At 34.9% G+C, this 25,608-nt stretch overlaps 1 protein-coding gene across 1 annotated transcript; it reads left to right on the forward strand.

Moving 5' to 3' along the window:
* Positions 1-85: 85 nt before the first annotated feature.
* Positions 86-6,167, forward strand: LOC148180107 (coiled-coil domain-containing protein 42-like). Its single transcript, XM_088029619.1, has 4 exons — positions 86-216; positions 261-459; positions 5,641-5,793; positions 5,838-6,167. Exons 1-4 carry the CDS (start codon positions 86-88, stop codon positions 6,165-6,167), a joined length of 813 nt encoding a protein of 270 aa, XP_087885745.1.
* Positions 6,168-25,608: the final 19,441 nt, after the last annotated feature.

Consider the following 25,608-nt stretch of genomic DNA (forward strand, 5'->3'; position numbering starts at 1 on the left):
AAACGGCGGTTTTCCGGGATTCGATTGGTGGAGGCGCCTGTCAAACTGTTGACGTTTTTTTGTGGCGTTTTCTCAGTTTTTCGTTATGTCAGCTCCAAAGAAAACTGGTTCGACTTGGACGATCAAAAACTTGAAATATACTTTTCCCAAACTGCCCCCTTATAAATCCACCGGTGATTACATAACGTCAAAGCAGCGCCTCAATGAAGGAGTTTTGTAAGCACCCGAAAATCCAACACAAGATTAGTCCGTTCTTTTAGCAAACACGAAGGAAATAAGCCTGAAGACGACCCAGCCTGCCAGTTATTCGCAGCTCAGCGAAATTTGGTCCAGATCACTGATAAACTAAGCGCTAGAAGGAAACTCGCCGAAGAACAATACAAAGTGATTAACAAGCAGTGGCACGATATAGCCGAGTCGGAAGGGCATTTAAAGGGCACTTTTAAAGAAATGAATAAGGTAAAAGGGCACCAACGGGTTCTTCTGCGACCTAAAACAGTTTATTCAAGAAAACGAGGCTAAGAAACAGAGGGCAAGGAAGTGGATTGAAGATAGGAAATTAGCGCAAAAGTGGGAGGTGGAAGTTCAGGCGCTGAAAGATAAAAATTGCTTGATTTTGGAGGCGCAGGATGAGTTTAATAGTGACGTTGCGGATTTGGGTCTATATGGGGTAATGTTTTTTTTAATCAAACACCCGGTATGAGAAGTAATTAAGTCAAATGAAAAAAAGTAGAAATCTGAGTGCGAAGTCCGTTTTGTTCCATCAGGTCAGAATTCTGAGAAGTTTCGAATGCGGAAATAAAAAATGAAAAATTTCAAAAATCCGTCCCTGTGGCTCAAAAAATTTGGGAATTCGGGAAAACAATCAACAAGTTAAAAATGAAAATCCCTCCAAATTTCATTGCGCTAGCGTCAAAACTATCAAAATTACAAGTCCGAATGGTAAAATATTGGCAATTTTTGGCTTATCTTCAAAATTAAAATTTCTAAAATCCATCCATGCGGCTCAAAAAATTTGGGATTTCGGACAGAGAATTAGCATGTTAGACATAGTAATCTCTCCAAATTTCAATGCCTTAATATCTAAACTGCCAAAATTACACGTCCGAATGAAAAATATTGGAAACTTTTGGCTCGTCTTGAAACTAAAAATTTCTAAAATCCGTCCCTGTGGCTCGAAATATTTGGAATTTAGAACAGACACTTAACATGTTTAAAATAGTAATCTCTCTAAATTTTGTTGTCATAACTAAAAAATTAACAAAGATACAAATTTTATTAAAAAAATGTAGAAGATTTTTACTTCGTCCTAAAATAAAATTTTCTAAAATTTGTATTTTTTGTTCTGAATTTTTGCCCTTTGGCACATTTAATACAAAGTTTAATACAAGTAACCTCCATAAATTTCAATGTCATGACTAAAAAACTAACAAAGATACGAATTTTACTAAAAAAAAGTTGAAAATATTTGGTTAGTTCTAAATTAAAATTTTCTAAAATCTCTATTTCTTGTACTAAAATTCTGCCCTTTGGCACAATTAATAAACATTTAAGAAATAGTAATCTCCTCTAATTTCATTATCATAACTCAAAAATTAACAAAGATGCGAATTTTATTAAACAAAAGTAGAAAATTTTCACTTCGTCCTAAAATAAAATTTTCTAAAATTTGTATTTTTTGTTCTGAATTTTTGCCCTTTGGCACAATTAATACACAGTTTTATACAAGTAACCTCCATAAATTTCAATGTCATGACTAAAAAACTAACAAAGATACGAATTTTAATAAAAGAAAGTTGAAAATATTTGGTTAGTTCTAAATTAAAATTTTCTAAAATCTCTATTTCTTGTACTAAAATTCTGCCCTTTGGCACAATTAATAAACATTTAAGAAATAGTAATCTCCTCTAATTTCATTATCATAACTCAAAAATTAACAAAGATGCGAATTTTATTAAACAAAAGTAAAAAATTTTTACTTCGTCCTAAAATAAAATTTTCAAAAATCTGTATTTTTTGTTCCGAATTTTTGCCCTTTGGCACAGTTAATACACAGTTTTATACAAGTAACCTCCATAAATTTCAATGTCATGACTAAAAAACTAACAAAGATACGAATTTTACTAAAAAAAAGTTGAAAATATTTGGTTAGTTCTAAAATAAAATTTTCTAAAATCTCTATTTCTTGTACTAAAATTCGCCCTTTGGCACAATTAATAAACATTTAAGAAATAGTAATCTCCTCTAATTTCATTATCATAACTCAAAAATTAACAAAGATGCGAATTTTATTAAACAAAAGTAGAAAATTTTCACTTCGTCCTAAAATAGAATTTTCAAAAATCTGTATTTTTTGTTCTGAATTTTCGCCCTTTGGCACAATTAATACACAGTTTTATACAAGTAACCTCCATAAATTAAATTTCAATGTCATGACTAAAAAACTAACAAAGATACGAATTTTACTAAAAGAAAGTTGAAAATATTTGGTTAGTTCTAAAATAAAATTTTCTAAAATTTCTATTTCTTGTTCTAAAATTCTGCCCTTTGGCACAATCAATAAACATTTAAAAAATAGTAACCTCCTCTAATTTCATTATCATAACTCAAAAATTAACAAAGATGCGAATTTTATTAAACAAAAGTAGAAAATTTTTACTTCGTCCTAAACTAAATTTTCAAAAATCTGTATTTTTTGTTCTGAATTTTTGCCCTTTGGCACAATTAATACACAGTTTTATACAAGTAACCTCCATAAATTTCAATGTCATGACTAAAAAACTAACAAAGATACGAATTTTACTAAAAAAAAGTTGAAAATATTTGGTTAGTTCTAAAATAAAATTTTCTAAAATCTCTATTTCTTGTACTAAAATTCTGCCCTTTGGCACAATTAATAAACATTTAAGAAATAGTAATCTCCTCTAATTTCATTATCATAACTCAAAAATTAACAAAGATGCGAATTTTATTAAACAAAAGTAGAAAATTTTCACTTCGTCCTAAAATAGAATTTTCAAAAATCTGTATTTTTTGTTCTGAATTTTCGCCCTTTGGCACAGTTAATACACAGTTTTATACAAGTAACCTCCATAAATTTCAATGTCATGACTAAAAAACTAACAAAGATACGAATTTTACTAAAAGAAAGTTGAAAATATTTGGTTAGTTCTAAAATAAAATTTTCTAAAATTTCTATTTCTTGTTCTAAAATTCTGCCCTTTGGCACAATCAATAAACATTTAAGAAATAGTAACCTCCTCTAATTTCATTATCATAACTCAAAAATTAACAAAGATGCGAATTTTATTAAACAAAAGTAAAAAATTTTTACTTCGTCCTAAAATAAAATTTTCAAAAATCTGTATTTTTTGTTCTGAATTTTTGCCCTTTGGCACAGTTAATACACAGTTTTATACAAGTAACCTCCATAAATTTCAATGTCATGACTAAAAAACTAACAAAGATACGAATTTTACTAAAAGAAAGTTGAAAATATTTGGTTAGTTCTAAATTAAAATTTTCTAAAATCTCTATTTCTTGTTCTAAAATTCTGCCCTTTGGCACAATCAATAAACATTTAAGAAGTAGTAACCTCCTCTAATTTCATTATCATAACTCTAAAATTAACAAAGATGCGAATTTTATTATACAAAAGTAGAAAATTTTCACTTCGTCCTAAAATAGAATTTTCAAAAATCTGTATTTTTTGTTCTGAATTTTCGCCCTTTGGCACAGTTAATACACAGTTTTATACAAGTAACCTCCATAAATTAAATTTCAATGTCATGACTAAAAAACTAACAAAGATACGAATTTTACTAAAAGAAAGTTGAAAATATTTGGTTAGTTCTAAAATAAAATTTTCTAAAATTTCTATTTCTTGTTCTAAAATTCTGCCCTTTGGCACAATCAATAAACATTTAAGAAATAGTAACCTCCTCTAATTTCATTATCATAACTCAAAAATTAACAAAGATGCGAATTTTATTAAACAAAAGTAAAAAATTTTTACTTCGTCCTAAAATAAAATTTTCAAAAATCTGTATTTTTTGTTCTGAATTTTTGCCCTTTGGCACAGTTAATACACAGTTTTATACAAATAACCTCCATAAATTTCAATGTCATGACTAAAAAACTAACAAAGATACGAATTTTACTAAAAGAAAGTTGAAAATATTTGGTTAGTTCTAAAATAAAATTTTCTAAAATTTCTATTTCTTGTTCTAAAATTCTGCCCTTTGGCACAATCAATACACATTTAAGAAATAGTAACCTCCTCTAATTTCATTATCATAACTCAAAAATTAACAAAGATGCGAATTTTATTAAACAAATGTAGAAAATTTTTACTTCGTCCTAAAATAGAATTTTCAAAAATCTGTATTTTTTGTTCTGAATTTTTGCCCTTTGGCACAGTTAATACACAGTTTTATACAAGTAACCTCCATAAATTTCAATGTCATGACTAAAAAACTAACAAAGATACGAATTTTACTAAAAAAAAGTTGAAAATATTTGGTTAGTTCTAAAATAAAATTTTCTAAAATTTCTATTTCTTGTGCTAACATTTTTGCCTTTTGGCACAAATAATGAACACTTGAGAAGTAGTGACTTCTCTAAATTTTATTGTTATAACTTTAAAACTAACAAAAATACAAATTTTATACAAAAAAAAGTTTAAAATATTAATTGTTCTAAAATAAAATTTTCTAAAATCTCTATTTTTGGTTGTTAGTTTTTGCCCTTTGGTACAGTTATTGAAAACTTTGAAAATAGTAATTTCGCTCAATTTCATTGCCGTAGCTAAAAAATTTACTAAGATACGAAATTGACTAAAAAAATGTTGATAATATTTGGTTCACCCTTAAATAAAATTTTCTAAAATTTCTATTTTTTGTTTTAAATTTTTGCATTTTGGCACAGGTATTAAAAACTTCAAAAACAGTAACCTCCCCAAATGTCATAATAATAACTTAAAAACTAGCAAAGATACGAATTTTACTAAAAAAAACAGAAAAATTTTAATTCTTCCTAAAATAAAATTTTCTAAAATCTTTATTTCTTGTTTTAAAATTTGGCCCTTTGGCACAGTTATTAAACACTTTAGAAGTAGTAGCCTTTCAAAATTTTATTGTCATAACTTAAAAACTTACAAAGATACGAATTTTAATAAAAAAGTTGACAATAGATGGATTGTCTTAAAATAAATTTTTTTAAAATTTCCATTTCTTGTTCTAAAATGTTGCCCTTTAGCACAAGTACTGAAAATTTTAAAGAGAGCAACCTCCCTAAATTTCATTGTCGTAACTAAAAAGCTGGCAAAGATACAAATTTTTACTAAAAAAAGTTGACAATAAATAATTCGTCGCAAAACAAATTTTTCTAAAATCTTTATTCCTTGTTTTAAAATTTTGCCCTTTGGCACAGTTAATAAATACTTTAGAAGTAGTAACCTTCCAAAATTTCATTGTCATAACTTAAAAACTAACAAAGATATGAATTTTACTAAAAGAAGTCGACAAAATTTGGTATTTTCAAGAAAAAATTAAGAAAATAAAATATTTTTCTCTTAAGATGAAAGTCCCCAAATAAAACGTTCAGAGTCCTCAACAAAAAATCTCTTCTCCCCATTTCCAGCAATTCCTCAACAGCGTGGTGACCGAAAACACCGAATTTAAAAACGCCGACGACTTAATCAACCGATACGAAGCCCTTCTAGACACCAAACTATCTCTGGCCGAACGCCAAGACGCAACTCTGAGCCTCTTAGAAACCGCCCGAGTCAGAATGGTACTATTTCGAACTCCACTTCGCATTTCTCACGTTTATTTCAGGCGAAAATAATGGAAGAGTACGATTTTCGAATTCTAGGCCTGTCTAACAAAGTCGCGGAGTTGAATTCTCGTTACAACGTGGCGTTCCGAGAGGCTTTGCAATGGGAGGCTCTCGTGTTAAAAGTAAGAAAATGTATCTTTCATAGGTACGAGGATCTGGGGCAAGTCAAGCAGAATTGCTGGAATATTTATTTTCTTATGTGTACGAGGAAGGGGGAAGTGGCGAAGATTAACAAGGAGGATTTGGAGCACCAGTTGATTTACATCAAGCAGACTTTGAGGGAGTTGAACAAGGTGAAGCAGATGGTGAAGCCGCTGTCGAAGGATTAGATTTTATTTTAATAAATATTTTTAATATACACTTTTAATGGTTTTGTTGGCCTTTCATTTCCTCGAGTTTTATAATAATTACACAATTATTAATATCACGAATTCCACCAAATTCCCATCGGTACACCCACTAAGGTCACAGAACAATGCTCGGCATAGATTCAAACAATGGCTACAAATACTTCTAATTTTCAAGGAGCAGAACGCCGTCTAACTACTAATAAAGGCGCTGTTAAATGGGTTTTAAGGTCTCGAGATTCCACCGATAAAACAATTCAAATGGTTGTGGGATTTCCATTTAAATAAATTGTCAACACGCGCCCATTTAATTAATGGGAAACCAAGAGTTAATTGTTAACAAAACGAGATAATGAGGCTTTGTGAAAGAAAACTTCTAATTGCGAAACTCTCGGGGAAATCTGGTCCATTTTTCTTACATAATTTCGAACACATCGCATCTCGTTGGGTGTGGTGCATTTTTTTTTAATTATAGCCAAGGATCCGTTCGTGCCAGCCGTATAATTTTTTAACAACAAATTGGGGAAATTATAGGCAAAACCACACAATTATCTGCAATATTTCCTGCTTTATGGTCTAGACAAATTGGGCGTAATGGCTGTTTTTTGTTTCGAATTAATTCAGATTAAGTGACATTTCCGTTATTATTCAACACGATTGGTTGCGGCCGCTGACGCGGTAATGAAATTTGAACGCCAGTTGGAAATAAATGTCTAATTTTGGGAACCTGTTTGAGTCTTCATAACATAACAAATCGGTGGATTTGGATAATGAGGACTGCGTAATTTTGTTATGACTTCGTCACGTTACAACAGCGGCCCAAATGCCGCATATAATTAAAAGGTAAAATTCGGAGAGTCTCGAAATTTAGACTTTAGAATTGTCAATTTTTTTTTCTTTAAATGCAAACTACTACTTTTGGTGAGTAATTTTTATAAGCTATTAAAAAATATAGATTTTTAAATTTTTGGTCGCGGCGTTGTCAAGTTGCGATTTTTTTCCGAAAATGTTTGAAATTTTCAAAACTATGTCTACCTTCTGGGGTCGATTTCTCGCTTATAGTTGGAGCAAACTTGCGTAATTAAAGTTCTTTTTACGCAGAATTTCACGTAGATTCTAAATTAGGGCTCAAAATCTACGTGCGACAACACATAACTGAACTATGGCCGATTAAGTCTCGGATAGTGAAATTTTAGTTCAGAAATTTTAGTGCGCAATATCTTCAAAAGTATGACAGATAGAAAGAAACGGTTAGCGCTATTGGTTTTTCTCGGGACACTCTAGGAATAGTAACCTCTCCAAATTTCATTTGCCATAACAAAAAAAATTACAAAGATACGAATTTTACTAAAAAAAATTTTTAATTCGTCCTAAAATCAAATTTTCTAAAATTTCCTTTTTAACACAGTTAATGCATAGTTAATGAACACTCTAGAAATAATAATAATAATAATAATAATAATAATAATTTTATAAAAAAAAGTTCAATGTTTTTGGTTCGTCCTAAATTAAAAGTTTCTAAAATCTCTATTTCTTGTTCTAAAATTCTGCCCCTTAGCACAGCTAATGAACACTTTAGATATAATATTCTTTTGAAATTTCATTGTCATAACTAAAAAACTAACAAAGACACGATTTTTTCTAAAAATTAGTTGAAAATATTCGATTTGTCCTAAAATAAAATTTTCTAAAATCTCTATTTTGTGTGCTAAAATTCTGCCCTTTGGCACAGCTAATGAACACTTTAGAAATAGTAATCTCTCAAAATTTCATTGTCATAACTAAAAAACTAACAGAGATACGAATTTTACTAAAAAAAATTGAAAATTTTTAATCCGTCCTAAAATAAAATTTTCTAAAATTTATTTTTTGTGCTAAAATTCTGCCCTTTAGCACAGCTATTGAACACTTTAGAAATAGTAATCTCCCTTCAATTTCATTGTCATAACTTAAAAACTAGCAAAAGTACGAAGTTTATTAAAAAAAAATTTTATGTTTTTGGTTCGTCCTAAAATAAAATTTTCTAAGATCTCTATTTCTTGCTCCAAAATTCTGCCCTTTAGCGCAGTTAATGAAAACTTTATAATTAGTAACCTGGCAAAATTTCAGTGTCATAGTTTAAAAAGTAACAAAGATACGAATTTTACTAAAAAAAAGTAGAAAATATTCTATTCGTGCTAAAATAATTTTTTCTAAAATCTCTATTTTTAGTGCTAAAATTCTGCCCTTCAGCACAGCTAATAAACACTTTAAAAATAATAATCTCTCAAAATTTCATTGCCATAACTAAAAAACTAGCAAAGATACGAATTTTATTTAAAAAAAAATTGAAAATATTTGCTTCGTCCTAAAATAAAATTTTCTAAAATTTCTATTTCTTGTTCTAAAATTTTGCCCTTTAGCACAGCTAATAAACCCTTTAGAGATAGTAATCTCTCAAAATTTGATTGTCATAACTGAACAACTAACAAATCTACGAATTTTATTAAAAAAAGTGAAAATACTTGATTCGTCCTAAAATTTCCTCAATTTTTTGTTCTAAATTTTTGCACTTTGGCAAAGTCATTTTAAAATTCAATATGTGTCTAGAAACTAGGATTTTTAAGCAATGACATTGTTTTTTTATAAAATCCCATAACTTTTCAAAAGATGAAGTTGCAATGTCTGACCCAAAAATGTCAAAACTACAGTAGAGCCTCGGTAATCCGGACCTCTGCTAGTTCGGTGATCGCTGTAATCCGGCCGGGCAAAGAGCTTTGCGGGGGTCGGGCGGGGGCGGGTGTAGGTGCGGGCTGCCATGAGCCAATGCGTCGTCAGTCTTTTGTTTATGTAAAGTCTAATGTTTTATCTAATTTAACTTACTGTTTTTCTACATGAACATGTACATTTTTGACTTTATGCTTTCATTTAAAAATAGATTAAAGAAACTAAAGTTAAACTTGTGTTTTAGTACCGTCAAATATGGCATACTATAATCCGGACGCCTCGATAATCCGGAAAAGGTCTTGTTTTTGCCTCTCCGGATTAACGAGGCCCTACTGTATCTCAAACTTCTGTGGTTGATTGCTAGTTTATTTTTAGAGCAAAATTGCGTTATTGAACTCATTTTACGCCGAACTTCACGCTGAATCCAAAACTGTTTTTATTTTTCCCGTATTTCCTCAAATAACTAAATTACAAGCGTTTAAAATTTCGAGTGGTTGCTAGAACGCCAAAATTTTGAATTAATTTAAAAAAAAATAAGAAACAAAGAATTCAAAGACCGTCAATAAATTTGTAACGGCTTGTTACGACACTTCTTAAAAATATTTCCCTGGCGGTAAGTTGATCTAAAAGAGCAAAAACGCGACCGGGAACTGAGTAGGTAAACTATAAACCGGTAGAGCATTTATTTGAAAAATCCAAAGCATTTAGAAAGTATTGAAAATCAGAGTCCAAAACGGTGCAAAACTGATCTATTTACAGACAAATTTCAAGTTGTTTACTTAGCATATGAATTTCTCTTGACATAAGTTTTTAAACACCCTCAAGACAATTATTATCATTACCACATTTCTCCAATTTAGCCGTTGCTAATACAGTTATAAAACCTCGGATAATTCGTCACGCGAATTTCTACTCTTGAGGCCCATTAATTATCACCTAATATCTTCCAAAGCGCAAACCTACCATCAAAATTTTCTCGGCTTAACACGCAAAAAATCAGCCGTGAAAGCAAAATTCCACCTCGATTATGATAGTTACTTAATTCCATATGAAATTTATTGTTCGGAACGTATTAAACGATAATTAAAAAATTGCCACTGTGGTTAATAGAAAGGCGGTGATTTCCAATAATAACACAAATATTCCTTCTCGACTTGCAAGTAATTACGGCGGCGATTAGGCTTTACAAAGCGGTAATTATCATCCGGAGTTAAACAAATTCACTTTCAAAAAAACTGCATTCTTTGCTAATTCTACTGTAACCGAATAAAAAAGCATGCAAATTCCCAACAAATGTGCATTTCATTTTTAGCGTTGCGGTAATTGCGAATTTTTGAAGCTACATTGCGTAATTAGTCTCCGCTTCGGTTGAAAACTAGAAAATTACAGCTCCTCGGGCGATGCTGCTTGACCATATTGAACTAATGCATTTATCAAACTATTTATGGGTTGCAAAATGTTCCTCATGGTACAAATATCTGAATTAATCGAGAATTTCACTTCGATTTGTGTGAATTTTTGCACCAAATTTGGCTAATTCTCTCTGCCCACGGATATTCAAGCGCCTTTTTAATTAACCGCCGCCTGATTGAATATGGACCACCCCGACGCCGCATCATTAGAAAAAATTAAGTGAAAACACCGCCAGGTCCGGTGAAACCGCACCCAGAATCCCCTCTAGCTCTAATTCCTTATCCGCACACACCGACTTGGAAATAACAGTGCGGCTCGCTATAAACACGAAAATGATGACATCTACACGTAAAAATTAAAGTCATAAATAATCGATACTAAATCGTAGATTTGACGCCCGGATGATTTACCTCGCGCCCACGGCGGTCGGAATCATTGTTTTGATTTTATTGGTGTTGGAAAGGGCAGCGAATTAATTTTATTTATGGACTAATTAATTACACGGATCTGTGAAAGCATTTTACCCAAATGTGGACTAAGTTACTAGAAAACTCAATTGATTAAATCGGGTATGATTGATGGTCGCTGAGGAGTTGCGAATCTGAAAGTTGCGCTTCCGATATTCGCGCGGAAATTTCTAATGCTAAAACGGAAAAGTGGTCACCTTTTATGACTCTATTCTTCCTCGCGGTGGTCGTAAAGATCAGTTTCCGCACAAACTAATACAATTTATGGTAATTTCAATGCTGGGTATTCATAAGTTGGAGTTTGCCAGATTCACGCTTTTTTTCATTAGTAATTAAATTTAATTTTGACAACAGTACGGATGTGATTGTCGTAATGAGAAACTTTAAAAGTCGTGTAAAGTGAATAATGTATGAAGCTATAAAAAGTTTGTTGTAAATTAATTAGTATGAGTGATAAATTTTCTTCGGAAGAAAGTTGTTACGAAAAAATGGGCAATTATGTAAAATGCACATGTTATATTAATTTTTCCACTCCTTTTATTCTAAATTGTTATGATATGTAATACTGTTTAGGTTTAGGTCACAAATTCTAAAATGTTCATTCCCCAATAACGCAAAAAAAACGAAATATCGAAGGCAGAAATTTGACCATTTGACGAAATCAAATTTTTGACTTTCGAAAATTCTAAGAAATCTAAGAATTCCTAATTGAAGAATTGCGAGGAAAACGGTGGCGAAAACCGTTCTTTTCCATCTATCGTAGTTTTCGAGATTTTGAGCACAGATGGTTTTGAACCTTCAGAAATTTGTCTCTCTAGCGACAACCCAAAAATTCAAACGGCCATAACTCAATTATTTGTTGACGTACGTTAAAAATTTGACCGGTTTTTAATTCTGTGTGAAGTTTTGCGTTAAACGAGCACAAATAATTTTAGTTTGCTTTACAAATAAACGAGACATTGACCAAAGTCTATTTTCAAAGCTTTTTTTTGGACGCAATTTTCAATAATTTTTTTCGGGGTAAAAACAACAATTAATTTCTTTGAGTTTTATATCAATAGAAAGACTAGCTCAAACTCTATCAGCTGGCCAAATTTCAAATCGATAGGTTAAACAGTTTACAAGTAGTGGTTAAAAAACAAAAAATTAAAAAAAAAAATAGTTACAAAATTTTTTTGAAAAAAATCGACTATCAAATTTTGGGTATTTTAGGGCGAATTTTGGGTGATTGGGGGCAAATTCTGAAAAAAAAAACGCGAAAAAAACGATGGCGTAAACCGTTTCTTTTTATCTGTCGTAGTTTTAAAAATATGGAGTACTAAAAATTTCGAAATTAAAAATTCACTTCTCGAAAATTTGAACGGCCATAACTCGGGTATTTGTTGACGTACGTTGATTTCGAGCCCAGATTCGGAATTTGCGTGAAATTCTGCCTTAAATAAGTCGAAATTACGCAAGTTTACTAAAAAAATAACCGAAATATCGACCGTAGAAGTTTGAAATAGATGACAAAAATTTTCATCCTTTGAATCGGAAATTCTGCAATTTCCATCGCTTTTAGTTCAGTTAATTGTTGACATACTGGAAAAATTATCACAGTTTTGGATTCTGCGTGAAATTCTGCGTAAAATAAGCCTCATTAGCGCAAGTTTGCTCGAAATATAAGCGAGAAATCGACCGAAGAAGGGCCATGAACTTTTTGGGATTGCAAAGTGCGTAGAAAAAGTATGATACGCAACTCCAGGGTAAGGCAACTTACAAGTCGCGCTTCTTACCCTATACGTTACATAATATACTTTTTCTCCGTTTGTTATAATTTCGTAACAACGTATGAATTATCCAGGAATTCACTCATGAAATTTAATTAACTAATTACACAGTTCAGTAATTTATAAATAAAAAAACGAACATTCCGAGTCACCAGATGGTACCTTCACTTGATTATTTTAAGGTGAAAACGTTGATTTTATTTTCCGCAAAGTCCCAAGAATGTGAATGTAGTTGAATCCAAATATTTCGCAAATGAAATCTATGAAAACATAAACAAAATTTGAAAGTGTCCGTTTATTAAAAATGCGAATAATTTAAACCGACATTGTTGCGGTCCCGCAAAATCAATGAACTTTCATTAATAGACATCTCAACACCTCCAGCCCACGTCCTTGTCATTATCGCGTTGATTTTGTCGCCAAATCCGCCGGAGATCGCTGATTCGACACCTTCATCCGTCAAAAGGTGACAAATACACGGAACCAATAACTTCTCTAATTTACGAGCATTATCAGGCATCAAGAACGCGGCCGCGTGGGCTCGAGATTTTCTCGCAAATAATTCGCGATTTCTTCTAGAAAAATGTCACAAACAACATGAAATCAGATAAAAACAATGATTTTAAGACGCAATTAGAAAAATTGTCCCGTAGAAAGTAAGCGCGAAAAAAACTATTCCGAAATCGAAAGGAAGTCTCGTTGGCCAATCAGTCGTGCAGAAAATCAACTATGTTGTTTGGTTAAACACAGAACGTGATCTGTTAAATGGGGTCGTTGAAGAAAAATTGAAATTCGATAGCTCCAGGTTCGAGGTTTGATTTTTATGTTGGTTTCAATGAGGTCGCTTGCAAGGACGCGCTGCTGGCGGTGTGGAAAATGGTTCATTACGGTGCGCATTATTATCATTATGAGGATAATGAGAAGCCGGAATCGGCTTCAGACCTTCGTTGCTATTGCGAAATTCTTCTCTGCGCGGTTTTCAACAGAAGCAATTTATAGTGATGGAAGAAGTTTGGCGGATTTCCCTTTTTAAAACGATAGAAAAAGTGTCACGGGCTGATTCATTCGGCGATGAATAAAAATAAGTAAATCCTACAAATTCAGTTTAAGATCGGTTTAGTTATTTTGAAAATTGCAAAAATTTTGGTTCCTAAAAAATTAAAATCTTTTATTTACTTTTGGACAGATTATTAAGATTATTATTATTATTATGACGCGAACCGCATCTTTCTATTTGTCTTAGTTCATTAGACATTTCAGGCACTTTTCGACTATCCGAATCTTCAACCGCTTCTAACTCAGTTATTTTTCGATGTGCTAAGAAAATGAGCACAGTTTTGGATTTAGCCTAAAGTTAGAGGTGAGATACTGGCACATTTAAATTTTCTTGAAAGCCCTAACTCCGGAGATATCGAGAAAAATCGTTTTCGAACCTCCAAAATTTTGGCCCTCTGGCGACAACCCAAAATTTCAAACGCCTCTAATTCAGTTATTTGTTGACGGACGAGAACAATTATGGTAGTTTTAGATTCAGCGCGAAATTCTGCGGTAAATAAGTCCAAATAGCTCAAATTTTCTTGACAAATAAACGTGATATCGACCGAATTACATTTTCAGAGGGTGATTTTAGGGTCATTTTCAAGACGCTGTTTCGGGGCGAAAACTGCGTTTAATATCATTAAATTATATATCGGTCGAAAGAGCAGCTCAAGATCTATCAACTGGCCAAATCTCAGATCGATAGGGCAAGTAGTTTACGAGAGGCGATTAAAAAACAAAAAATTGAAAATTTTTCATCAATCGAAAATTTTTTTGTCCAAAAAATTGACCACCGAATTTTTGACTTTTGAAGGCGGATTCTAAAGTAAAATGACCCGAGAAAAACAATGGTGAAAACCGTTTGACATTGACCAAAGTCTACTTTCAAAGCTTTTTTTTGGGATAATTTTCAATAATTTTTTTCGAGGCGTAAACAACGATTAATTCCTTTGAGTTTTGTAGCAAAGAGTAGCTCAAACTCTATCAACTGGCCAAATTTCAACTCGATAGGTTAAACAGTTTACAAGTAGTGGTTAAAAAAAAAGAAATTAAAAAAAAATTGATTGAGTTAGACATTTTTTTTTAGAAAAATCGATTATCAAATTTTGGGTATTTTAGGGCGAATTTTGGGTAACTGGAGGCAAATTCTGAAAGAAAAAAACGCAAAAAAAACGATGGTGTAAACCGTAAAATTTTGGCCCTCTGGCGACAACCCGAAATTTCAAACGCCTTGTTGACGGACGAGAAAAATTATGGTAGTTTTGGATTCAGCGCAAAATTCTGCATTCTGCTCAAATTTCCTGCAACAAATAAACGAGATATCAAAAAAATAGATTTTCAGAGGATGTTTTTAGTGTCATTTTCAAGAAGCTGCTTCGAGGCAAAAACTGCGTTTAGTATCATTGAATTATATATCGATCGAAAGAGCAACTCGACGTCTATTAACTGGCAAAATTTCAAATCGATAGGGCAAATAGTTTACGAGGAACGATCAAAAAACGAAAAATTCAAAGTTTTTTTTGATTGAGTCGCAAAATTTTTTTGCCCAAAAAATTGACCATCGAATTTTCGACTTTTGAAGGCGGATTCTACAGTAAAATGGCCCGAGAAAAACAATGGTGAAAACCGTTTTTCAAAATCTTTCGTAGTTTTGGACATGGAGTTTTCCAACTCAAAATTAGATATCCGAAAAATTTTTTGATTCCGCGAAAAATTTTGCATCAAACGAGCACAAATAATTTTATTTTGTTTCACAAACAAGCGAGATATTGACTAAATAGCAACTCGAGATCTTAAGTCGATTTAGGAATGTTAACCAATAAACCAAAAATCCAATTATGTACTTCAATATTTCCACCAATAACGCCCAAATTCCGATCCAATTTTTCATCATTGTCAATTCCGCGACAACTATAAATCACAGATTTACGTTTAATTAATTGTTCCGACCCAAATCTTGCACTTTAATTAGTTTAACATTTTTAAACCAGTTGCGAAAATAGTAACAACTAGATAAGACAATGCTATAAATAACCGGCGTGGAACCGTAATAAATTTAGCAACATTTTAACACTGATAACACAAGAAATCATTCTCATATTAAATCAAAATGTTCATTGTTAAAATCGCCAGACTTTGACCTAAAAGTGTTAATTTATAGCGACCACTCCGAAAATGATCGATGGAAATATTAATTCATTAATGTCAAGCCGTACAGCAAAGCTCCGATCTAAATTTCGGTAATTAGCCAGTGCTATAAATCTAACAAGCAGTTGACGTAATCTGGTTAATTACACCCATTCACAAGACTTATGCGCCCTGATTGCCGGAACATATTCGCCGATAAACACGTTATAATTATATTTTTCCAGTTGCAACAGCGGCATTGTTCAACAATGAGTCAACTTCTGTAAACAAATTTTAGCCAGTTGCCGAATTAACATTTTTATCTCGCGAAAACGGCGGAATTGGGCCAACAAGTGGACGTATTGTCAAGGCATTTGGTCATTAAACTTGCTAATGCTGGCGGTGCGAACCTGTAATTAAATTTCCCAATTTAAATTAGGGGCCGGCCAAGTCCAAGTGGGCGAATTTAGAAGAGATGAATGATCATGATTCAATTAAACTCGGCGATAACATCGCGAGCTTCTTCTGGATCAATAAATTATTAAAATCTGGTTTGGTTAGCACACTGATGCGGCCCTAGAGGCAGTTTCCAAAGGGCGGCAACCTCGCCCATTCAATCCTCTTACTTTCAGCCGCATTCTTGCCCATTTCCCTTCAATGGTAGTGCACCTATCCGGCATGACTTAGTGTTATTGTCCACATGCGTTTCACATCGTACGAAAGCCACCGGTGTAATTCAATTGCGCAACGAAAATTACACGTACTTGCCTACTCATTTAGAACGAAAGTTGTGGCGAGTGATAAACGACAAACTGTTACATAGCTCGCGGTGCAAATATTAATTAGAAATTAATAGCGAGTCGGCTCGAATTCAAAAATTTCGATTTATGACCGGACTAATTTTACAAAAAATTAATTCGATTTTAACTGGACTCCATTATATGGACCTGTGAAGTGAAATCATGGTACAAATCTGTCACATCTTCAGACAATATTAATGATCCGAAATGGCATCTGGAATAACAAAACTTCGCTCTGCAAGTGGTGAAAGGCCGAAGCTGCGGAGACTTTTCTATTATGTTTCAATTAGTGGGAATGATTTTAGGCGCTAAATTGGCACGCATATGGCGTTGTTTCGTAAGTGTGATCAAAATTAACGGGCGAGAAGATATAAGCAACTGGCGATGTTACAAAAACGAAGAGAATTGCGCAATTATGTCCGGTTTAGCGAGCTACTAAATCGACGGTAAAATTATAATTGAACTGGAAAATATACGTAAGAAAATGACATGGCAAAAGTGTGTTGATAGAGAACCATCGGGCGGAACTATTGACGAAATTTCGTTTTTTTCAATGTCATAATAACGGAGGGAACGAAAATAATAATAAGTTTAGAAACGATTGGCAGTGATGGATTTATGAAATCGTAGAAAAAGGTTTCTTTTGTGGGGATTTTGGCGAAATCGGCTTTGAATTGATTTGTGCATTTTGTTGTGTTGTGGAAAGTTTTTAGATCAAAGAGTGAATCCGATTTTTACAAATATTTTCGTAGTTTCCAGGTTTGAGAAATTTGGGTTTCTTAGTTAACAACTCGTTTTTTTGTTGTCGTACGGGAATTTTGGGCCCGAATTTGGAATCTGCGTGAAATTCTACGTACAATGAAGCCAAATAACGGAAGTTTGTACCAAAAATAAGTGGGATATCGATTTCAGAACTTTGCCATTTGAATTTTCGCGAAAAACTGCAACTTTTAACTTTTGGAAAATCTAAGAACTTTTTCTTATGTAAAAATTGCGAGAAAAACGATGGCGCAAACCGCATTTTAATATCTGAAATAGTTTCCAAGATATCAAGCACGAATTGTTTTAAACCTTCAAAAATTTGGCCCTTCGGCGACAATCCAAAAATTCAAACGACCATATGTAACAAACCCAAACGGAGCCCCTAACATACGAGCGCCCGAAATGGAAGGGGTACTGCTGACGGGACGCGGGAAACGGGCAGTACCACCCGAGTAACGGAAGAGTGTACATCATTGATTGGAAAATTCATTAATAAATCCATTATTCTAATTTTTGGTGCCGTTCTTTGAGCCCTACACAAGAAAATCCGTTACAGTGCAGCGGCAGGATTCACTACGTGCCTTGACGCCACTTTTCGGCCAGTTTTTCACAAGTTTTTGAGACAACGCCCAGATTACGTAAGAACGTAAATTCAGCTATTGTGCTTAATTATTACTCAACATAATTTTGAGGAACGAACCTCAACATTTCCTTGAGGAACGAACCTCAAGAATTGACCCTTTTGAGGAACTAACCTCAAAATTTCCTTGAGGAACGAACCTCAAGAATTGACCGTTTTGAGGAACGAACCTCAAGACTTGACTTTATCGAGGAATGAACCTTGATCGTCTTGAAGAACGAACTTCAAGAACTGACTGTTTTGAGGAACGAACCTCAAGACTTAACTTTATTGAGGAATGAACCTCGATCGTCTTGAAGAACGAACTTCAAGAACTGACTGTTTTGAGGAACGAACCTCAAGACTTAACTTTATTGAGGAATGAACCTCGATCGTCCTGAAGAACGAACTTCAAGGACTGACTTTTTTTTGAGGAATGAACCTCGACCGTCTTGAAGGACGAACTTCAAGAACTGACCCTTTTTGAGGAACGAACCTCAAGAACTGACCTTTTTGAGGAACGAACCTCAAAAACTGACCCTTTTGAGGAACGAACCTCAAGAATTGACCATTTTAAGGAACGAACCTTAATTAGAATTTAGTTGAGAATATGGGCAAGCACAAAAAGCGTCACATGGACTCATCCAGTTCAACCGATTGTGAGTCAAGTAGTGAAGGGCATAGAACGCACTAAAACAAGAGACTTCGACAAGAAAGGCATACAGAAAGTAATTTCCCGAGGTCCAAGGTCGTGGTGCCAACATCTTCTCGCAGCGATAGCGAAAGAATAAGAGAACTCGAAGAAGTTGTCGACAGATTGTCAAGAGCAAGTAACCCTTCGACAATCTCGTATAGAATGACCTCTGATGCCATTCCTGAGTTTGACCCAGCAATCAAGGCAATGACCATTACTAAATGGTTATGTAAAATTGAACAGCTTGGGCGAATAAATGACTGGTCTGAACTCATCATGATACAACACATGCAGAGTCGTCTGAAAGGTGTTGCAAGAAACTGGTACGACAACCTAACCACATACGATCATACTTGGGAAGAATGGAAAGTCTTACTGACGAGAACTTTTCCTGAGCACAAAGATTTTGCTCATTTGCTTCGAGTTATGATGGACAGAATTAAAAGACATGACGAGTCGTGGGCAAACTATTTCTTTGAGAAAATGGGACTGATTAGGGCATGTCAAATTTCTGATGTTAACGCCATATCATGTGTCATTGACGGTATTGATGATACTATGATAAAAACAGGCGCCAGAGCGGGACGTTACAGCAGTCCAGAGTTACTGTATTCAGAGTTCCTTGCAGCTCTCCCATCCACTGAAAGATCCGATCGTTGTAAATCAGATTTGAGAGGTAGACTAACTCAAAGGCGATTCGGTAACACACAGAAGTTTTCGAGGGACAGAGTCTCAGTCTCCCATAAGTCTGGAGATAAGAACAGAGCAGACAACAAAACCTCAGGCAGAACTGTCAAATGCTTCAATTGTGGCGACGTTGGTCACCTGGCTCATCGGTGTCCAAAACCTAAGAAGAGATGTTCTAACTGCAGACTGCTAGGACATGTGACATCTGATTGTCCTGCGACGACGACGAAAGGAACGAACCTTAGCGTCGAGACAATTGGGGGCAATCCATGCTACAACATCGAGTGCTTCTTAAACGGCATTGCATTCAAGGGGTACCTAGATACGGGGTGTACTGGAGTCCTAATAAATGAAACTACAGCCCGAGACCTGAGTCTGAAAATTGATCCGGTACCATGTCTTGTGAAAGGGTACGGAAACAGCGAAGTTTCAGCTCTAGGCAAATCTAAAGTCCACCTCAAACTTGACCTAGTCGAAGACGATGTCGACGTCTACGTCATGGACGATGACATTCAAAGCATTCCCATTCTTGTTGGGCAACCTTTCATCAACACCAACAACAGGGTGCTGCTTGTGAGGAACGACGAGATAAGGGTCGTCCCAGAATCGCAAGATGTAACTCAAGCTTTCAACGCATTTGCTCCAAAGGTTAATGTGACCTTATGCGCAGTCGATACAACCATCATCCCACCAAAGTACGTTGGGTATGTTCCTGTTTTCTGTAAGGAAGAACATCAGGGTGATGTATTTGTTGAGGGGCGAGTACGAACTCTACCTAACAGAGAACATTTTGTCACTCAATGTGTTGTGTCTGCACCAAATGGGGTTGTGTCAATAATTAACACGTCAGAAAACCCAGTTGAGTATCGCTCCTCTCAAGTTGTTGCCAGAGGAAGTATTTGTTGCCAGGAACGCGAACCTGACAAAATTCAAGTTTTAACTGCCGATGTCCGGAAACCATTCGAATTACCAGACATCAATCTTCAAGTCAACAGCCAACTGAGTGATGAAGAAAAGCTCGCTCTGCTTAATCTACTCAACAAATTTAGACACTGTTTCGCTCAAAATTTGAACGAATTAGGAAGATGTAAAGACGTAGAGATGGAGATTCACTTAAATGACGATCGTCCGGTGACATATCGACCTTACAAATTGGCATTTTCTGAAAGAACCAAACTTCAAGAGATTGTTAAAGAACTTGCGGACAACGAAATCGTGAGAGATAGCAATTCTCCATACGCCAGTCCAATTCTACTTGTAAAGAAGAAGTCCGGAGAAACACGGCTATGTATTGACTATCGAGCTTTAAACGCGAAAACAATCAAGGACTGTTTTCCACTGCCAAGGACGGACGAACATCTGGATCGTCTTTCTGGAAGTCGATACTTCACAAGTTTGGACTTAGCATCTGGTTACCATCAGATTCAAATTGCAGCAGATTCCATCAAGAAAACGGCGTTCATTACACCCGATGGCCATTACGAATATCTGAGAATGCCATTTGGCCTAGTTAACGCTCCAGCTGTATTCCAGAGGACCGTCAATAAAGTCTTAGGTCCATTACGATACACTCAAGCTTTGGCCTACATGGACGATGTGCTAATACCATCGAAAGATTTTAACAGCGGTCTTGAAGCATTGGAGAATGTTCTTAAGGCATTTGGAAACTTTGGTCTAACACTCAAGTTATCAAAGTGCTTCTTCTTCCAAAGAACAACTGAGTATCTGGGACACGAAGTAAGTCAAGATGGAGTCAAGCCTGGAACGAGAAAGATTAAGGCCGTTAAACAGTTCCCGAAACCAAAGAACGCTCATGAAATAAGGCAATTCATTGGACTCGCCGGGTATTTTAGAAGATATGTCAAGAATTTCGCACAAATTGCAAGACCCTTGACGAAACTCACTCGAAAGGACGTAACTTTTGAGTGGGCAGAAGAACAAGAGAGAGCATTTGAAGAACTCAAGAAGCGGTTAATTGACCGGCCGATATTAGCTTTGTACAACCCGAAATCAGCAGTAACTGAAGTACACACGGACGCCTCTAAATGGGGAATAGGTGGAATCCTTATGCAAGGTTCTGACAAAGTAAACCTCCACCCAATTCAATACTACAGTCGACAGACGTCGAAAGAAGAACAACGATACCATTCTTATGAACTTGAAACACTAGCGGTAGTGTACAGCTTGAAACAATTCCGAGTCTACTTGTTGGGATTGAGATTTGTAGTCGTCACCGACTGCAATGCTCTCAGAACGACTTTTTCCAAACGAGACCTCTTACCACGAGTAGGAAGATGGTGGCTAGAAATTCAAGAATATGACTTCTCTGTTGAATACAGACCAGGGACTAAAATGTGTCATGTAGACGCTCTCAGCAGAAACGCACTTGATGATCGAGTAGAAGTTGCTTACGTCGAGATTGATATCTCTGACTCTGACTGGATACTGTCTACACAGTTAACTGACGAGAGATGCAAGTATCTCAATGAGGTATTGAGGAGGAAACCGGTGGATAAAGAAGAAGCAAACATTCACTCGGAGTTCCAGTTAAATGACAACAGGGTGTATAAGAAAACACTCTCGGGTCCCAAATGGTTGGTCCCCAGACATGTTCGCAACCAGATTCTAAAATTCAACCACGATGACAAAGGACATTTTGGAACAGAGAAAACTCTAGACACAATCAAAGACACCTACTGGTTCCCAGGCATGAGGCGCTACACAAAGAAATATGTAGCCAGTTGCCTGCAATGCCAGTATAAAAAGGGGAAGACCGGGATGAAGCCAGGATTTCTGAATTCAATAGAAAAGATTCCCGAACCCATGGACACGATACACATTGATCATCTTGGGCCTTTCGTACGAACCAAGAAGAAGAACAGCTACTTAGTGGTTGCTGTCGATGGCTTTACTAAGTTTGTCTTCATGAAGCCTGTGCAAAGTACAAAAGTTGGGCCAGTTATCGTATTCCTGAAGAGCATATTTGAAGTGTTTGGCGTCCCACGAAGGATTGTTTGCGACAGAGGTTCCGCTTTCACAAGTAAACGGTTTACAAGTTATAGCCAAGAGTGTGGAATTAAGACGATATACACAGCGACGGCTACTCCCAGGGCAAATGGCCAGGTGGAACGGTACAATCAAACAATCATCAGTGCCATAATGACGTCCATGAAAGACGAGGAACATTGGGACCAGACAGTCACTAAAGTTCAATTTGCATTGAACAACAGCATTAATACTGCGACCGGTAAAAGTCCATACCAGTTGTTTCTGGGTTACAAACCTAGGGCAGCAAGTGATGCATTTATGCAACATACCGTGCAGAGCGGTCAAGGGAACGAACCTTTGGCTGAAATGAGACGACAGGCTGCAGAAAGGATCGGCAGTGAACAGGCAAAACAGAAACGAATCTTTGACCAGAAAAGGACCAGGCCGATCGAGTACAAGGAAGGCGATCAGGTCCTGATCAGGAAACCAGTTCTTACCAACGACGGGAAAAGTAAGAAGACCCTGTCAAAATACCACGGACCATTTATAGTGGTGAAAGTATTACCTCACGAAAGGTATTACATAGAAGACCTGCCTGGAGCAGACAGATCCCAAAAGTTCTACAAAGGGATATGTGCAGTGGATCGAATGAAACGATTCACAATAAGCAATGACTCTGACACGAAATCAGAATCATGTGATGAAAGCTCACAGTAGACGAATACTGGTGAGAGGACCTCATGTGAGGTGTGAAACGAATCACACACTCACGCAGGAAGTATTTACTAACAAGGGTTGATGTGCTGTGTTACAGGCTTGACTAAGAAGTCAAAGCCTTTTGTCTGGGTTGTCTTGTTGTTGGGATTTTCTTCTCTTTTAGGTCACCCAGGCGAGAATGGACCCTATTATTTGTTGATTTACTAATTGTCGTTGAACGTTTTGTTATGGGGCAATTTAAAATTGGATTTATTTCTAATTATGGTTTGTCTCTAGGTAGCCTTAATCTGCAGGGGCGCAGATTGAAGTAGCGTGGCCGACTGTAACAAACCCAAACGGAGCCCCTAACATACGAGCGCCCGAAATGGAAGGGGTACTGCTGACGGGACGCGGGAAACGGGCAGTACCACCCGAGTAACGGAAGAGTGTACATCATTGATTGGAAAATTCATTAATAAATCCATTATTCTAATTTTTGGTGCCGTTCTTTGAGCCCTACACAAGAAAATCCGTTACACATAACTCCATTATTTGTGGACAAAAATTTAAAAATCTTGCGGTTTTGGATTTAGCGTGACATTCTGAGTCAAATGAGTCAATATTTGTTGAGTTTGCTTAATACAGAAACGAGGCATTGGCCAAACACAGTTTTGAAGAGGTCATTTTGGGGTGATTTTCAATCACTGATTTCAATTTGAAAACGACATTTGATACCTTTATGCTTATGCTTTTATCGGACAAATAGTTTTCGAGTTATGGCCAAAAATTAAAAAAATTAAAAATTTTCATCGTTTGAGTCGTAATTTTTTTTCGAGAAAAATCGACTATCGAATTTTGGGCTTTTAAGCACTTTTTCTAACGTAAAATGAGCCGAGAAAAACGATGGCGCAAACCGCATCTCAATATCTCTAATAGTTTCCGAGATATTTAACTTTGAAAATTGGGAAAAATGAGAAAAAATGAAAATCAACTATCCGAAACTTTGATCGGCCATAACTCAGTTATTTGTTGTCGAATCTGAATTTCAATGACAGATTTGGAATCTGCGTAAAATTCTGCGTTCACTGATGTATAATAACTCAAGTTTACTCTAAAAAATAAGCAAGATATCGATATGAGAAATTTGGTATAGTTTTAATCATGAATTTTCGCGAAAATTTGCAAATTTCGACTTTTGGAAAATCTAAAAACGATTTCTTATGTAAAAAATCGCGAGAAAAACGATGCCGCAAACCGCATTCCAATATCTGTAATAGTTTCCGAGATATCGAGCATGAATTGTTTCGAACCTTCGAAAATTTGACCCTCTGGCGACAACCCAAAATTTCAAACGGCCATAACTCGGTTATTTATTGACAAATTTTAAAAAAATATCATATTTTTAGATTCAGCGTGAAATTCTGCGTAAAATGAGACCCAAATTTGTTGAGTTTGCTTAATAAATAAATGAGGTATTGGAAAAAAACTGTTTTGAAAACATCATTTTAGGGTGATTTTCAATCAATGTTTTCAAAATAAAAATGACGTTTAATAGCATTGAATTATACATCAGTCGAAAGAGGAGCTCAAAATCTATCTATTGGCCAAATTTGAGATCTATAGGACAAATAGTTTGCGAGTTATGGCCAAAAATTAAAAAAAATGAAAAATTTTTATCGTTTGAGTCGCAATTTTTTTTCGCGAAAAATCGACTATCGAATTTTGGGCTTTTAAGCACTTTTTCTAACGTAAAATGAGCCGAGAAAAACAATGGCGCAAACCGCATCTCAATATCTCTAATAGTTTCCGAGATATTTAACTTTGAAAATTGGGAAAAATGAGAAAAAATGAAAATCAACTATCCGAAACTTTGATCGGCCATAACTCAGTTATTTGTTGTCGGATCTGAATTTAAATCCCAGATTTGGAATCTGCGTAAAATTCTGCGTTCACTGATGTAAATAACTCAAGTTTACTCTAAAAAATAAGCGAGATATCGATATGAGAAATTTGTTATAGTTTTAATCACGAATTTTCGCGAAAATTTGCAAATTTCGACTATTGGAAAATCTAAAAACGATTTCTTATGTAAAAAATCGCGAGAAAAACGATGCCGCAAACCGCATTCCAATATCTGTAATAGTTTCCGAGATATCGAGCATGAATTGTTTCGAACCTTCGAAAATTTGACCCTCTGGCGACAACCCAAAATTTCAAACGGCCATAACTCGGTTATTTATTGACAAATTTTAAAAAATTATCATATTTTTAGATTCAGCGTGAAATTCTGCGTAAAATGAGACCCAAATTTGTTGAGTTTGCTTAATAAATAAATGAGGTATTGGAAAAAAACTGTTTTGAAAACATCATTTTAGGGTGATTTTCAATCAATGTTTTCAAAATAAAAATGACGTTTAATAGCATTGAATTACACATCAGTCGAAAGAGGAGCTCAAAATCTATCTACTGGCCAAATTTGAGATCTATAGGACAAATAGTTTGCGAGTTATGGCGAAAAATTAAAAAAAATGAAAAATTTTCATCGTTTGAGTCGCAATTTTTTTTCGCGAAAAATCGACTATCGAATTTTGGGCCTTTAAGCACTTTTTCTAACGTAAAATGAGCCGAGAAAAACGATGGCGCAAACCGCCTCTCAA

The sequence above is a fragment of the Gnatocerus cornutus genome, chromosome 2, assembly GCF_029298725.1.
Source record: "Gnatocerus cornutus isolate USDA-ARS CGAHR chromosome 2, icGnaCorn1.1, whole genome shotgun sequence".
Classification (NCBI taxonomy): Eukaryota; Metazoa; Arthropoda; class Insecta; order Coleoptera; family Tenebrionidae; genus Gnatocerus; species Gnatocerus cornutus.